This window comes from Plodia interpunctella, chromosome 22 (assembly GCF_027563975.2).
Source record: "Plodia interpunctella isolate USDA-ARS_2022_Savannah chromosome 22, ilPloInte3.2, whole genome shotgun sequence".
Taxonomy (NCBI): domain Eukaryota; kingdom Metazoa; phylum Arthropoda; class Insecta; order Lepidoptera; family Pyralidae; genus Plodia; species Plodia interpunctella.
In genome coordinates, this window is record NC_071315.1 from 340118 (window position 1) to 357546 (window position 17429).

Here is a 17429-nt window from a genome sequence, read left to right on the forward strand (position 1 = left end):
TGCCAGTGGTCTGATAACAATGTATACCGTAGTCCGTGTGATATGAGGAAGAAAAAGTAGGATAGCGCACCCTGGGCTCCGAAACTAGACAGAAAATTACGTGATAGATTTCTAAGAAAATGGATAGGATAATATTGATACAATATTGGATATTGGCGCAAGGCTTGTTTGATTTTCTCTTCAACTCTTCTCATGCCTCTGCTGGAAGAAATATCATTTGAAACAAGTGGTAACTTAGTACTTACTTTCAGTGGAGCAAGTATAATAGGATATAATATGTGTGTGGAGACATTTCAACATTTTGTGTGTGCTAATAAAAAAAATATCTTTTCATCAACGCCATACATCATTAGTAACAAGTTTTTTACAAAGATACCTACCATTCAGATCAGGGAGATCTTATTGCATTCAACGCGTGACAAAATTATGCTGTAATTCATTGAGGACCTCCCTCGTTGAGATCCCATCTTGGATAACGCTTACCATAATGATGCGAAGCCATGGAAACTGCAGCAGAAAAAAATTCAACTCCGTAGCACAAGCGGAAGGAGGTGTAAATTTATCTTGCAAGATTTTTGATCACAGACATACGTGTGGACATGTGGAACTAAATCAATTCTTGTAGTAAAAAGTTCAATGATTAATCTCCTTAATTCGCCCCTGTGTTATCTAACAGCCAGCTAACAATGACGAGAGCAATAGGACGAACAAAAATGAATCCTTATCGCGTTTGCACCTGTGTGTTTGAAGATCGTACACCAGATGTTCCATGTGTTTCATCATCGCCATTCTACATTCATGTTCTTATTCGAGTGTTATTGCTAACACTGGTGTCAGTTGAAGAAAGCTTCAAATCGCCTAATCATCTGATATGACTTTTACATACCTACCGCCATCTAGTGACTAGTAGTCGCATGCACACTCGACGAGGTTTCCTCATGATGTTATCCTTCACCGAAAGCGAAGGTCTACGAAACTATACATGAGTCAGAATTGTACCTATACAAACTCATGTAGGATTCGGGTCTAGTAATGTATGCTTAAATGGTTTAAATACTCTATTTATTTTCAAGAGTTCACACTCATCTGGACGTTGGACACTCTTCTCTTCAGCTGAATTTGTTGCATTGTAATATATTCACAAATAATGTTGTTGTTTTAACTTTTTAAAGTATCATTACATGTATTTTTTTCTAGAAATACTTATCAATCAGTGTTACAAACGCACTCGAAATTAAATTTGACATCTTGTTTCTTGTCTCTCTCTCTCACTCTCACTCTCTCTCCTGGGAGTTTCGCCGGCCGGTCTTCATCAACCGTTGAGCTTCGGAGAAAATACTTCTTATTTTTGGATCCAAATACCAGAAAATAAAGTCTTTGAATTTTAATAGTGTCTCCTTCATTTGAATGTATAACATACTATCTAGAACATAATAACTAGCTTTTGCCCAGAGCTTCGCCCACGTGAATTCCCACGGGAACAGTCATTTTTCCGGGATGAAAGGTACCCTATGTCCTTCTTCTACTACATTTTCAAACTATGTAGTTTGAAAATGTAGTTATGCAAAATTTCAAGAAGATTGGTTGAGTAGATAGAGCATAAAGAGGTAACAAACAAACTTACTTTTACATTTATAATATTAGTTAGGAAGTTAGGATAGGTACATCAATATAAGAACTGGGAGAACGTAAAAAAAACACAAGTGATATAAATTAATCTTTGATCTTTACTGTTATTTAATCAAAATTACAAAAAATACAAATACGTCAATGTTACATGATTGATTTGATATTGTACAAAGCTTCCAATATAAATATTGGTTCTCAGATTGGACATTTCAACATAGCCTACTTATACCTAGTTATTGAACATTTTTAACATAACTTAGATCATAAGCAAAATCGCTTCTGTTTTAACTAGTTGTTCGCCGTGAACTTAACCTCGCGAACACAATAATTTTTTGATGAGTTTTTTCTACAAAATTGTGAATATTTCAAGAACGACTTAACCGATTTTGATGCCGCACGAACTTAAAAATTCCATTGACAGATCCTACATACCTTTTAAATTTCATCAAAACCGGACCAACGGTTCGAAAGTTATCGCGCTACAAACTCGTTAAAGCCTATCATTCACTTCGTTAAAGTCGACAAACAGCGACATAGGTTTATCATAATATTCAATTCAACCCTTGAAATAAGCGTTAAAAAATATGGCGTCACCCATAATAGGTTAGGTATATATAAAAATGTATAAAATATAAACTATTGCAAATGGGTCCATCTGGAAAATAAAAGTACCCTTTGTCACTCTCCAGGTCTCCTATTATCTTCACACCACAAAATAATCACCTCAATCCAATGCACCGTTTTGACGTGAAAGAAGCACAAACAAACCTACGCGTTATCACATATTTTGTTTATATTATATATGTACTCTAAGTATGTAAACTGAGCACACTTAAAAACGTTAATCCACTCTTTTTAAATCGTATATCTACTTATTTATAACTTGAAAAATACTATTTTTAAGTACATTAAGTATTACCTTTTAGAAATATAAACAATAATAACAAAAATAATAATAAAAAACTTTCTGAAACTCATTTTCTTCATAGTGTGTAGAGTGTAGATTAAAATATTATAAGTAGTTCAACATCAATGATATAAACACATAATTTTTATCATGGATTTAGTAAGTACTTCGTGCACGGAGTACCTACTAATTCCATGATTTTTATGAAGACTTGTCTAACACTTCACTAGACCCACGCGACGTTATTTTGAAAGGTTATACAAAAGTATACTACCTACCTAATATTAATTTGTCCTTTGTTACAATTTCTCATTTCGTCTCATTTCGTAACAGCTTTGTAGCAAATATAATTATACAGTTATACTGCGCCCTGGGACTTTGCTTTCGTGGGAATTTCGGGACAAAAAGTACCCTATGTGTTATTCCAGGTTATGTTATATCCGTTTACCAAAATTTCAAAGGTTTATAAGTATTTGATAAGCCACAGAGGACTTAAAATCAACAAATAGCTCGTTGCTTCAAATAAAGAGATCAATAAACACATTTTTACATTAAAAATAAATCAATATAAAAGCCAATCACTATACAAAAACTTGTAATTATCACATGTTTGATTGTTGTTCACAACTTTCAACAATTTAGTCCAAGCTGCATAAATTTCATCTGGACTGAGACTGTGTATAGACGCGAGGCCCACATAGGAACACGGGGTGGATATCAAGGGTTTGTATGGGCTCAGCCTCCTGTCGTGTTTCAAGTTAAACCCTAGGTTTTCCTTAGCTACTAGATAAGTAAAATATACATCTTCTAAATTTAATAATGGCACTTTCTTGGCGGCTTTTAGTATTTTTTCAATGTATTCACCTGAAACAAAAAACATAGCTATTAAAAGTAACCCATACTAATCTCAGTAATATTATTAATGTGAAAGTTTGTCACGATGTATGTGTGTTTGTATGTTTGTTACTCTTTCACGCAAAATCTGCTGGACGGATTGTTGTGAAATTTGGTTTCAAATTTCAAACTGGAATAACATGGGGTACAAGGCTATCCGAATTCCTACGGGAGCGAAGCCCGGGAGCGCAGCTAGTATTATAAATGCAAAACTCTGTTAGTTCTGCTTTCATGGCTATATGTATATAACATCAAAACTCCAAAGGGCCTCTAGTTGTAGAATCCACATCCCTACGTAACACTCTCAAAGGACTGGACTAAGTGCCGTGAATTTTTTAAAGGAGAAAAATAACATTACTGTAATAAAAAAGGAAAATACCAATGTACCAATAAAAAAAGACTAACTATACAGTTTGAATGAAAATTATGTTGAAAAGACGACTAAATAAGACTTCACTTACGCTGTCAGAAGTAATTATTCTACCCTAATATATAAATGGACAACACACAGCGGCCCACACAAAGCACTAAGCCTGTATCGGCGGTCCGATGGACACAGAAACAGAAAGGAATCGAACCGAGGACTCCAGTTAGCCGACGGCCGGGTGATCACTCCGCCACGAAGGTCGTGAAACAATGACCTACCATTGATGAGGTACCCAGTCCCCGAGAGGTACTCCGGGAGGTGGTCCTCAAATCTCAGCCAGCGAGGTGAGAACCACTTATTGTACGCGTCCCGATGTAATCTGCTGTTGTTCTTCATGTACCCTGAAAAACAGAAATTAAAAAATGCTTTTTTAAAACTTTTTTTTTAACTTAAATATAAATAAAAATATACGGACAAAATCACACAGATTGAGTTAGCCCCGAAGCAAGTTCGAAACTTGTGTTATGGGATACTAACTCAACGATACTATATTCTATAACATATACATATATAGATAAACATCCAAGACCAAGGTCAATCTGAAAAAGATTTCATTTTCCATGTTGCCCTGACCGGGAACCGAACCCAGTGTACCCACGGAGGTCGTCAAAAACTACAATTTGTTGAAACACTCCGTCCAATTAGTTATAATCCTTACTAATATTATAAAATAAACCGACATAAAGAAGCAACAGGGCATCCACAACAACTAAACGGATTTTTCAGTGGTTTTCACCAATAGACTGCGAGATTCCTGAGGATTGTATAATTTATTAGCGCCCCTTCTTCACCTGCGCTTTGGAAATCTGCAGTAGACTTGTTTTAAGTAAAACTTTTGACGTTAATAAATTATGTAAGTACTTATATCATCTTCAGTTGAATAAAGACGTCACGAATGTCCAAAGAACTTTAACTAACGGCTCGCCCCGGCTTCGCTCGAGTAAAACCATAATAAAAAGTAGCCTTTGTCACTCCTGAAGGTTTCGACTGCCTCTGTGCTAAATTTCATCAAAATCGGCTCAGTAGTTTTTGAGTTTATTCGTTACAAAAAGAAACATAGATAAAAATCTTTCCTCCTTATCTAATCTTCCTCCTAAACAAAAACACTAAATATTACCGTGCTTCATTATGTGAATCGTACATTTTATCTTATACACCAATCTATGGTGGCCGACAGATTCGTGAGAAAGGAAAGAGAATCGCGTAGGCGCGAATTTGTCGTCACAGCTTTTGCGACGTCGCGAGTTTTGACGACCTCGTTGGCGCAGTGGTAAACTGCTGACCTCTGAACCGAGAGGTCCCGGGTTCGATCCCCGGTCGAGTCATGACGGAAAATTATCTTTTTTTAATTGGCCCGGATCTTAGATGTTTATCTATATATGTATATGTTATAAAATATAGTATCGTTGAGTCAGTATCCCATAACACAAGTCTCGAACTTACTTTGGGGCTAGCTCAATCTGTGTGATTTGTCCTAATATATTTATTTATTTCACAGCGCGGACGTATAGACAAACGCATTTTGAGTATAGACTAACCAACTAGTTTGTAATCCTCATTATCCTGGAGCACCTCTTCCAGCATCCAGGGGTTGACGAACACGTCGTCATCAGTCTTAAACAGGAACTCGGTCTGCGGACACCTCCTTAGGGTCCACTGCAGCATCAGAGCCGTCTTCAGGGTCAGGTTCTGGTAGTGGTCCACCAGGTCGAACACAATCATGTCGCCGTGTTCTTTCGCTTCGAGATAGATGTCCGCCTGAAATTAAAAAAGTAAAATTATTATTTTCGAATAATTTCGGTTCAAAGTGTCGATGGTTGACCTGAAGAGATCCCTTCATGGGATAAATCCGCCATTGTATTACTTTCTTGTTGTGTAAGTACTTATAGCACATGTCTAATAAATATAAGCAAATTGTTTTAACCAACAAAAGTGGGGTGTTACAAGTTTGACCGCGAAGTGTGTGTGTCTGTCTGTGTACGTGGCACTGCAGCTCATCAACTGGTGCGGGTGATTGGTGAAGCGATTTGGATGCAGTTTTTTTTTTATTTGATACTTAGCTAATTTTTATGCGGTGGTTCTTAGTGGTGTTTGATCAAAATTGGTTTAGCCGTTCAAAAGTTGTAGCGAAATGAACATTGAAAGTCGGGGGTTTTTCAATCTTAGTCTAGCAAATTAACTTGTTCTCTAGTGTGGTTAGATGTCTGATGTCTGATATGATTTTTACGATAACCGCCATCTAGTGTAGGTTATTTTTTCTTTTAATTGAGCTATGCCTTATAGTACGTGATCGTCGCCGCTCAGTAGCAACTGCATCACCAGGGCCGTCACAGAAGCGGTGCCGGCCTTTCAAGAAGTTCTAGACTCGTTTCTTGAAGGTTCTATTGTCGTATCGGCGAATGGTACTCACAAAGCTCCCATCGATTCCTTGGGGTTCGGTCCCGAGCACGAAGTACGTGGGTTGCCGCTTCGCCCAAGTGCCCCTGATGACGTCGCGCCGGTCGAGCCTGCCCGGGGCGCTGGCCACCAGAACCAGCAGCGGCACCCGTTCAGGCCCGTCGCACGGCGTGTGAGATGGCTCTATTAGAATCTGTCTGTAGTGAATTCAATTCAAATAATTTATTGCTTTATATTATGCAGTAGGGCCGCGCTTCCAAGGGGGGTTCATTTTATTTATATTTTATTTATTAAGGTCTACACAACAGGTTACAATCAATTTAAACAGATATATAACAAAAGTTATGAGCAGTCTGGCTCGTGGCCGTGACCTAAAAGCGTGTACACACAGCAAAAATCTCGAAATATCAAGGTGGAGGTGGTGGGGTAAGATTAAGATATCACGTGTATTTATTTTTTCGTCAAACGCGCGATTTGTAAACCGAAAAGCGCCATTATATTTTGGTGTGATTATTCTTCATCATCAGCAATTTAAACTTCCCCACTGCCGGGTCTCGGGCCTTCTTTATAGAGTATTATTATTACACTAAAGTACATAATTATATCTGAATTTTAAAATAATATAATTTTATAATTAAGATTTATTGCACGTACTAAAAATTTACCTGATTTTGGGTGGACAAACAACTCCCGTTTCGACATTGTCATGGAAACTGAAGCAACGCGTGGAAAATTTCAACTTTGCGGAAGTACGATATTGATTACAGACATACTTCGGGACAGGTGAAACTAAAACGAATACTTGTAATACATAGAATACCAACATGTTATCTAAATAGTCCTCCAATCTCCTGGTCCTCCGGTAATGTTCCAGGTGGTCCGCCGGCGCCGGCAGCAGGAGCGCCTGGCCGATCTCCGCACTGTGCCATAACTTGGTCAACACCACTAGTGCATAGACAGCCAGGCAGAGCAGAAGGATTTTGTAGCGACCTGGAAGTTCAGCATTTCAATTACCACTCTTCATCATAAACGTATTCCTCATGGCTGAGCGTCGTGAACGTTACGTGAAATGGAATACACGACTTTCTTGGCACTTATTTATGGGAGTTTGCCATTGCTTCTCCTTTGCTATGGGAGTGTGCAGGTTTCCTTCACCGGAAGCAAGTGGTGGTCGATGAAAACTATACATGAGTCAGATTGGTATACAAACTAACGTGGAGTGGGATTCGCCGTGGTCGCAGTAGACTGAAAGGGATTTAGTTGGCCACCCTTTTCGAATTAGTCAACTGTGACTAGATTATGCAATATAAAACGATATAAGTACTTTCATTTAGTGCCATAATCTGTAGAGAGAGAGAGAGACATAGAGAGAGAGAGAGAGAAAATATTTTTTTTTTAATTTTCGCTAATAAATAAAATAAATAAATATATTAGGACAAATCACACAGATTGAGCTAGCCCCAAAAGTAAGTTCGTGACTTGTGTTATGGGATACTAACTCAACGATACTATATTTTATAATAAATACATATATAGATAAACATCCAAGACCCGGGCCAATCAGAAAAAGATCATTTTCCATCATGACCCGACCGGGGATCGAACCCGAGACCTCTCGGTTCAATGGCAAGAATCTTACCACTGCGCCACCGAGGTCGTCAAAATAAATTAATGAAAATGTGATGTGGCGCTATCATTATCGATAATTACATAGTATAATAATTGTAGATTCTGTGAATGCTAATAAAGATTTGGTCGAGTCGCATACGTCTTGAAAAACGTCTGCTATTAGACTAAAACTATAGTCGACTTTTACGTCGATAAACAGACGTGAGACCCGTTTTCGTTAATTAACCATGCTAGTAGTTTGTAGCTTTGAGAATTAATATATTTACTCACCATAGATCCTGGGCGAGCTGATCCCGATCATTTCTTGAGTATTCTTTGTCATTTTGCTGCGTGCTGCCGCAAAATGATCGCTTCAAACATTTTCATTTTTTTTTTCTGAAAAAATCAAAATACCCACTTGAAAATATGATATATTGACTTTAATAATTGAAGTGTAAAGGGTTATCCTTCCATTATAAAAATAAGTCGCGACTGTCTGTCTGTATGACGCGAAAAACTCGAAAACTACCAGACGTATTTTCGTACGGTTTTCACCATTACGTGAATATTTTATTATGGTTTTACCCGGGCGAAGCCGAGCCGGGCTAGTTACACATAAATAGAAACATAATTCATTTCATGCTGGTGTGAGAACGAAATAAAAACGTCGAATATGCCATCTGCTTCTCCTCCCGCGCACATTCTGAAAGTTAATATAGGGACAAAGTTAGAAACTGGAGATTCTCCACATAGGCGACAGGCTAGCATCCAGTCAATTCGACCAATAAGCCCACCAAACTAATACTAACGTGGCTCTTGGCTCTGTCTAGCCCGTAAAGGATAAAGACGTGACACAGTATCTGTATAAGTTTGAAAAAAATAAAGTTTTAATTACTCATTCGTCACAGTCATTTATGGCAGTGAGCGTAATCGGTGCTCGAGCAACACAAAAGGGAGTCACGGAGATGACAAAGCTCCGTTGGATGTGTGCGTCACGCACGCAGCTTGATCGAGGTGCATGGGTGGAATAAAACCTGGATAATTTTTATTCCGAAGTTTCCATGGAAGCACAGATCCGGAGCGCATTTAGTATACATTCGTTTATTTCATTAACTAAATACATTGTAGTCCCGTTTTTGTCACTCTTCATTTGATATTACACTCACTTAACACTATATGTATAGCGTATGATGCGATGCAATCTTTTGTAATGGCGCCCTTACTTTGTTATTATAGATAACTTTGTAAAGTTTTGAATGATGACTTAAGCCACGGATAACTTGGTATCGTGACGGGCTTGTTTTACTAGTTGTAGCCGACAGCTCCTCCCACGGTAGCCTATGTGTGACATCGGGTCATTTACTATATTTATTTCAAATCAGTGACAGACAGACTTTCGCATAATAAGTATTAGCATAGTCGAATTTCGAACACCTAGGACATTTGTGGGCTTAAAGGTGCGGGAGGGAAGACAAACGTCAAACAAAATTTTACGCGTGTATTGAATTTTTTGAAGTACATCTTATGTGATTGAGTAATTAATATTTAACGGGTGCGTTAATTACTCAAATCCAAATTTTAGTATATAACATTTGTAAGTAAGAAATAAAAATAGTAAATCGGTCAGATGGATTTCCATTGTGCATTCAGACAGACAAAAATTTCAAAAAATTGCTACAATGTACAATTTTGACCCTTCTTCAGTTTAGTTTTATTTTTGATGTTTTGATTATAATTAAGTGGCCGTCGAACGGTTGTATGTATACTGCGTGCTATTTATAGGCATGGTGTGTTGTTATTTGACGACCTCGGTGGCGCAGTGGTAAGGTTCTTGCCACTGAACCGAGAGGTCCCGGGTTCGATCCCCGGTCGGGTCATGATGGAAAATGATATTTTTCTGATTGGCCCGGGTCTTGGATGTTTATCTATATATGTATTTGTCATAAAATATAGTATCGTTGAGTTAGTATCCCATATCACAAGTCTCAAACTTACTTTGGGGCTAGCTCAATCTGTGTGATTTGTTCTAATATATTTATTCATTTATTTCTGCGGGCAGGCCCCTGCGGTGTGCGCCCTGGGCCTGGCGATCGATGGCACACCCCTACTTTGGCACGGCTACGGCACTGTCAGTGACCCTCGTTAACAGCTAACGGTTTTTGTAGCACACTTTTAACAATCGTTGATTTTAACTAAATATTGTATCGAGTGACAAGATCAAGCGACACGTGCGCCGATAGCGATCGGTTACACCGATATATGGCACAAAGACAACATCACATGTGGCTACTCTGCACAGATGGTAACAATATGGCCACCTTTTCGTAGATAATACAACAATTTATGAGTAGGCGTGCAATCCCATCTTTATATAGGACTAGCCTACATCCTCCCGTGAATGTCGTATGCGAGACGACGGGATACATAACCTTGGATACATAGTCATTAAAACTCTTTGGGAATGCTATTATTGCCTAACAGTATTACCGTCAGGCAGACGGCCGGTCGTAAAATCACAGCCGAATTTTCAAAATTGTTTTCCATTGATAGATATCCGTTATATAAGTAGTTGTCACGAAAAAATCCGCTAGTAAATTCGGTTCATACGTTTTACTGGAATTTCAAGTTTTCCTTGTCGAGTGTGTTATTGCCATGGAATTAGTAGTACTCCGTACTTACTAAATCCAGGCTGTTGCTTACACCTGTGTGAGACTTTATTCAGGTCGCATCTGACGTGACTTCCTATCAACCTAGTGCTAAAGAGTCTGAAACTGTTCTCCGACAATTGCTTCGTCTAGTCGACAGAATGTTTCGACATCGGACGTTTGAACGACGGAACCCTTCATCTACTAACGATTCGCCGACAGAATAGAGGAGACGTTCTGTCGACGAAACGTTTGTAGACGAAGCAATTGTCGGAGAAGCGTTTCAGACTCGACTTCAGACAGCCAAATAGTCGCATATATACACTAGTGCATCTAGTGAACTTAAACTGTCAACCAGTGTGCAGGATTCCTCATGATATTTTTCCTTACCCGCAAGCAATGCTGAGTCAGATTGGTATACAAATGAGTGGGATTTGAACCTGATACAATAGGGTATATGACTCACTTTACTTACTTTGGTTACTATTCCAAGTCCTTTATATTATTAACACCAGTGAAAAAAAATATACTGTGATAATGACAATGCTTTCAAAGATATGACAAAAATAAAATCACACGTTTTGGACTCGTCCAAACGCTCCGTACTGAATGATACTGTAACGTGACGTCACGATAGAGTAATATGATAGCGAGCGACACAGACGGACAAAGAAGTGATCCTATAAGGGTTCCGTTTTTACCTTTTGCGGTACGGAACCCTAAAAAGCTATGTTTGTTCGACATCTACCTATCTGCAAAATGTATCCATATCGATAGATAATTTTTGAACACACAAAATTTTTGTACAAAATCCAAATCTACAGTTGAAAACGATTTTGTATAGCGCCTTGGTGTTAAATATAATCGTACATATATTTTTGTATTATGCTCCATCTATTGAAGTCCACTGTGACACCACAATCACATTGGAAAATACTTTTAGTCAATAAGTTATTAAAACTCTTTTATGATTATTATTACATAATCTGAACAGTTTTATGCGTGAATATTTGTTTAAAGGACCTACGTTTAAACAAATATTCACGCATAAAACTGCTCCTACCTACGTTTAAATTAATCGCTGGAACTATCAGTCGAACAGAAAAAAATACAAGTAGAAATTCCTGCACACTGACTACAAATTTCATTAGATAACCTCATTAGTCTAAACTAAAAATATGTTAATCATTCAGAATCACCGTGTATTTTTGCATAAATAACAAAAGTTATCCAAACCACGTGTTCACACAGCTTTTTTAAAAATAACACAATATTCACTTCACAAAAACATTTCACCAATCACGACAAGCTGCAGAGAATTCACTGTAATACACAAATCTATTTTTAACGAAACGATAAATGAAAAAAAAACTGTAGCACACACGTCTCTCTCCCAATATAGCCGAGTCGTTACTGCCTCTGGCCGGACTGGTTTTTGTTTGGTTGACTCAGACGCAAAATGTCTGTTTCGCAAAATGTTTCCCACTCGTAAAACGTCTCTTTCGCATGCATTCAATGCTTTTAACATTAATTTCGCCATTTGTATATAAAATCTGCTGAGCAAAATAAGCATCTTTTTCTCGAAGCAATTCAGGCCAATTTCGAACCCCAATTTCGAATCAAACTTCGTTGTGGATAAAACAGTTACACACATTAGTTTTGTAGACGAGAGTTTCAATTGTGTAATTGTTTAATTGTAATTCAAGTTAATATATATTACTTGTAAGTTACATTGTGTTTTCATGCGATGGCCAAGTCGATATATTTATCTAAAACGTAAAAGATTTTTAATATTGATGTGATAATGACTTATGTAATAACTTAAGACAGAAGGTCCCTTAAGTAGGGACTAAATAAATTAACCAACTTGGTATGTTAATACATACCAATACATTACATGGATCTCACACCTTTTTACGGTAGAAAAACTGAGCTGCGAGACTTGATTTTTTACAGCATGTTTTTAATGGCTGGCATATGTTTTATTTTAAGTGGAGCATAAATAAATAAATGTATAATTTTGTTAAAATATCCCGACAGGGACTTAATTAAGACAAGTTCGGCTCTTCAAATTACCCATCAAAATTATAAACTTTGTCGCGACATTATGCAAAAAATGCATTTTGCGACTGAGCCGTTTGGTGATAGCTGCCTTCTGGCTAATTTTTCAGTCGTCCATTGACCAGCCACAAGTAAATGGACATCATTTAATTCACCGCCACCGCTATAATCCCACCAGCCCAATAATAATGACACAGGGTATTTTTCATTTCGATATTCCATGGGAGCCAAGACCCGGGACGCAGCTATAGTCCTAAAAATGACTGAAGACTTTATTAAAAAGATTTTAAAATCTTTATCATTACATATCTTTATAATTACACAAAGACCTCTGCCACTTTTGTCTGTTCGCAATTAACTCAAAAACTACTGCACGGATATGCGGTTTCGCCAATAAATAGCGTGATTCCCAAGTAAGGTCTGCGCCCCGGGGCTTCGCTCTCGTGGAAATTTCGGGATTAAAAGTGCCCTATGTGTTATTTCAGATCATATTCTATCCGTGTACCAAATTTCATAACAATCCGTCCAGTAGATTTTGCGAGAAAGAGCAACAAACACATACAAAACATACATTCTCACAAACTCTCAGATTTATAATATTAGTTGGATAGAATTTAGTATCGTTGAGTTAGTATTCCATAACTCAAGTCTCGAACTTACTTTGGTGTTAAGTGTTAACCCAATCGGTGTGATTTGTCCGTATATAATATTTATATTTGACACAAGCGTTTGTTAGCAAACGTTATCTAGACATATACCTATCTTATCACGATACGATATCGCCGATAAAGTATTGACATGTGGTGACTGAAACTGTAAACGTTTGTTTAGTACGAACACTTGAAGACACAATCGCCGAACTCACACATACGCTGTCCATTGTGTAGTCTGTATGAAAGCTTTTGTGTACCGCAAGGAAGAACCAGCAATGTGCGTCGCAACCGCAAGATTTTGCAAACTTGTTTGCCAATAGCGTTATTGTATTGTGTTAGTGGATGAGTTTATTTATTTAGGTACTCGTCGAACACGAAGAATCGAGACACAATGGAAAACAATCAAAAAAAAAAGGTAGACGTTAAAAAAATTACAAAATTTCAATTACATAGGTCCATATTGTCGCCATAAGGTATTCTCTACCAGTCAACCATAAGACCAAACAGAGATAGCATTATGGTGCGATAATAATGCATCAGTGTGTATACCGGTCAAGTTCAACTCGCGAAATCGCGTGAAGATGGTAACGTACAATTGTAGACTTTCCTGTAATCTACAAGCAATAACTATATTTTGTATTTTTCGCCAGCAACGCGCCATTTGAGTTTTTGTATGACAGTATTATTAAAGTTAAACAACTTTTTTTGAAATAAATACAACAGCGCGAAAATACCTTTACCAACCATTTAAAGCGCTATCCATCCGATTTTTCCCGAATTAATCAATATATTTCCTAATTTACCCCGAAATCATCCTTATTTGAAAAAAAAAATTACTTGTCACGTCTGAGTTTGGGTCATAGGTTACACCATCTTACCAAATTTCACCTGATTTGGACCAGTAGATTCGGAGAAAGTTGGCTGTGTCAGACGGACTGACAGACAGACACACGAGTGATCCTATAAGGTTTCCGTTTGTATAGATCCTAACTAATATTATAAATGCGAAAGTAAGTTAGTATCTTTGTTTGTTTGTTACCTCTTCACGCTCTATATACTCAACCAATATTTTTGAAATTTTGCATACATGTGCCTTTCATCTCGGATAAATAACTGTTCCCATGGGAACTGAATACGGGCGAAGCTGCGGACAACATTTAGTAGACTATAGATATTTGTTTGCCTCGGCGGGGAGTGTTTACGAAACCTAATTTATGAAGTGACTGAATCAATTTGCCTAATTGACGTACCATTTTACAGGTCATGCGATATATATTCGCGTGCACTTACAGTCGACACATTAATTAAATACTCATATATACTTGGAACTTTTCCTCTTCTTTTGTCTGACCGTTTTCACACAACCATGAAGTAATTTCAGTTAAATATATAAAACCCGCTCTCGTATTGATAAAGCGCTATAGATTAAGGAAAAAAACAGGGAGCTGATACAGATAACACTGCTATTAATATTAACTACTTATTGGACTTTAAACCTGGGTTACTCCATCTCGGTCACATCCTTACATTATAAAACATAGTCTTCTACCGCGTCTACCTGTACGTGATAAACTCAAAAACGACTGCACGGATTTTCATACGCTTTTCACCAATGGATAGTGCAAGCTCAGTGCACAGTCTTTGCTCACAGCTGTGATGAGCAAAGCACTGGTTTTCTGCTATCACCTGGGTTAATATGAGTTAACTTGTATCTAGGACATGATAAGTAGGTATACAGCAATATTTTAGTTAACATTTTTTAATCTGTTAAGGCATCGCGTGTTGTAATAATTTTCCCCAGAGAGTCTCGTCCTTGGTCTAACTTACATTAAATTAATAAATAAGACCTAGGAGAACTGGGGCATGACTCTTTACAGTTCCACTTGCTTTTGACCGCGGCTTCGCCCGTGTGAATTTCCAGCTGTGTGCTCCTATGTGCATGACTATGGTAAATTTAATGTAAAAAATACATCAAAGCTTTACACTTAACTACCACAATCAAAATAGTAAATTTATAGAGGTATACTAAGTATTATTATAAAGAGGTAGTAAGCGTTTGTGAGTTTGTATGTTTGAGGCGGATAATCTCCGAAACTACCTAACTATCAAAAATTCTTTCACCATTAGAAAGGTACATTATCCAAGATTGCTATAGGCTTTATCTCAAAATTCACACGGTGGCGAAGCCCCGGGCAACATCATACAACGTTTGGCACACCAAAATTATAGATACGTCTTGTTGTATCTACATTTGTTTTTGGTCACACCCTTAAGACGCCTTCGCTCGGTGGAAAAGCACACAATGTAATGTATCTTGCGTAGACCGGCAAATAACGTAGGGAACAAACATCTGGCTATACCGCTCCCGCCCGGCTCTGGCAGAAGGGGCACACCCAAGAAGTGCTGGCTTGATGTCGTCAAGGATGATATGCGTGACAATCAATGCTCTGATAACTAGGGATGCCGACGACTGTGCGAAGGGGAGACGAAAAAATAGAAAAGCGGACCGTGGGCTCCGACGTCGGCTAAGGAAGAAACCGGGAATAAGCTCAGATGAGAGAGAAAGAACGTTATAGATAGACACCGCTATAGAGTGAGTTTAATCCATTAATAAAACTGTTTGTACATAGAATATATAAAGATAAATAATTATGGAGAGTCTTTATGGCACTACCTAAATAGAAGCCAAAACAATTTTTATATTTTTTGTCTGGTCTTATGTTTGTTAAAATTCAATTGTATGCAATTCGCAGCTTCACAACCCCGAACGCAACCGGGAACCACAGCAGAGTGAGCACAGACATGAGAGAGAATAAAAAGTACATGTACAATTCAGCCAATTTGGGTCGCGTAAAAAAACAAGAATAATTAGGACAAAACATAATTTTGTTGATTGATAAAATTGAGAACAACATTGGCACGTACCTGAGGTCGCTTGCAAAAACTAAATCAACATTTATATTTATTTAAATTTGCATACTCATAGCCGGTGAAACATGCACGATTAAGTTTTCTTTTTAACACCACATTGCAAATAATGTTGATGTCATGTTCATGAAATAAATAAATTATCGTTGTCTTTGTTATTTCCATCATCAATATCATATTTCAAGTCCCTTTCACAACATTAAGCTACATGTTAATAAAGGAATAAAGGAACACAATGAACCACCTACAGAGGAAACATAATTTTAATATTCAACAGGGTTGGCGCCGCCGTGTCCAGACGTATGACGAGATGAGAGCTACAAAGCTTTATTGACGCCAATGCTAGTCTTTGACGTATTATCCTATACTTAACGAGCAATGTTTGTATAGGTATACATACACTTATTTAATTTTGTATTTATATTGTTAACTAACCTTCTCCCGCGGCTTCGCCCGCGTGAATTTCTCTGCTAAAGCGGAACAGACACGATTTTCATACTAACTTTCATCGCCTAGAGTAATGTGGTGATTGTTTTTTTTTAATGTCTATATTTAAACGGGGGTGTCTTTAACTACATGTATACCAAATTTCGTTAAAATCGGTCAAGCGGTTTAGCCTTGAAAGCGTATCAGGCAGACAGACAGAGTTTCGCATTTATAATACGTAGGTACTTACGTACTATCAGTATGGAATGCATTTTGTGACGACGACCGTGCGAAATGGACCCTGGTCTGACGCTCAACGGCTGAGGAAGAAACCTGCAATAGGAACAGATAAGAGAGAGATTCTAACGAGCCCAATGATATAATTGTATTCCGTTAGCAGATTGAAGTGTCAAACCGATTCAGCTCCGGAACTCCATAAAGTAATACACTGACTTTTTGTCGTTTTATAGATGATACGTTCTGGAGTCCGACTCGAATTTGGCCGGTTTTATTTAAAGACCGGAGGAGCCATAAACGAAGTTTAATTATTGTCATGTTATAATCATTATCTTGCATTGAATTGTCTATAAGTAATTGTGTCCAGCAAATAGTTTAGGTAATATCATATTTTAGGAAAAATGTTAAGTTTCATTATTACTTAGTTGACCGAGCGAGTGAACCGAGCGAGGTCTATAATTCTACTTGGGGCAAAAATATTTTTGTATGTTTGTAACGTGATAACTTTCGAACCGTTGTGCGTGGTCTGATATTGATGAAATTTAAAAGTTATGTTGGATCTGTCAATAGCATTTTTAAGTTCGTGTGGCATCAAAATCCGTTAAGCCGTTTTTGAA

General features: G+C 37.6%; 1 protein-coding gene across 4 annotated transcripts; it reads right to left on the minus strand.

Annotated features, from left to right (window-relative positions):
• Window positions 1–1707: 1707 nt before the first annotated feature.
• On the minus strand, window positions 1708–11930 carry LOC128679736 (beta-1,3-galactosyltransferase 5-like). 4 transcript variants are annotated; one of them, XM_053762153.2, is made up of 7 exons: window positions 11744–11930; window positions 8154–8258; window positions 7079–7244; window positions 6268–6451; window positions 5396–5615; window positions 4076–4198; window positions 1708–3400 (listed from the first exon to the last, which is right to left on the minus strand). In XM_053762153.2, the coding sequence occupies exons 2-7, from the start codon at window positions 8203–8205 to the stop codon at window positions 3099–3101; spliced, it is 1047 nt and encodes a 348-aa protein (XP_053618128.1). In that variant the 5' UTR covers window positions 8206–8258; window positions 11744–11930; the 3' UTR covers window positions 1708–3098. The 4 variants fall into 4 exon arrangements, with proteins under 4 accessions (XP_053618128.1, XP_053618126.1, XP_053618125.1 ...); XM_053762151.2 differs by having other exon boundaries at window positions 11707–11930; XM_053762150.2 differs by having other exon boundaries at window positions 11575–11930.
• Window positions 11931–17429: the final 5499 nt, after the last annotated feature.

Excerpts from the sequence above, each read along its gene's own strand:
- LOC128679736 (XM_053762153.2), bottom strand. The coding sequence starts at position 8,205 with ATGACAAAGAATACTCAAGAAATGATCGGGATCAGCTCGCCCAGGATC. Across the intron at positions 5,616-6,267 it reads AAGGAATCGATGGGAGCTTT|GCGGACATCTATCTCGAAGC; the intron begins GTGAGTACCATT and ends TTTTAATTTCAG. Across the intron at positions 3,401-4,075 it reads GACTGGGTACCTCATCAATG|GTGAATACATTGAAAAAATA; the intron begins GTAGGTCATTGT and ends TTTTTGTTTCAG.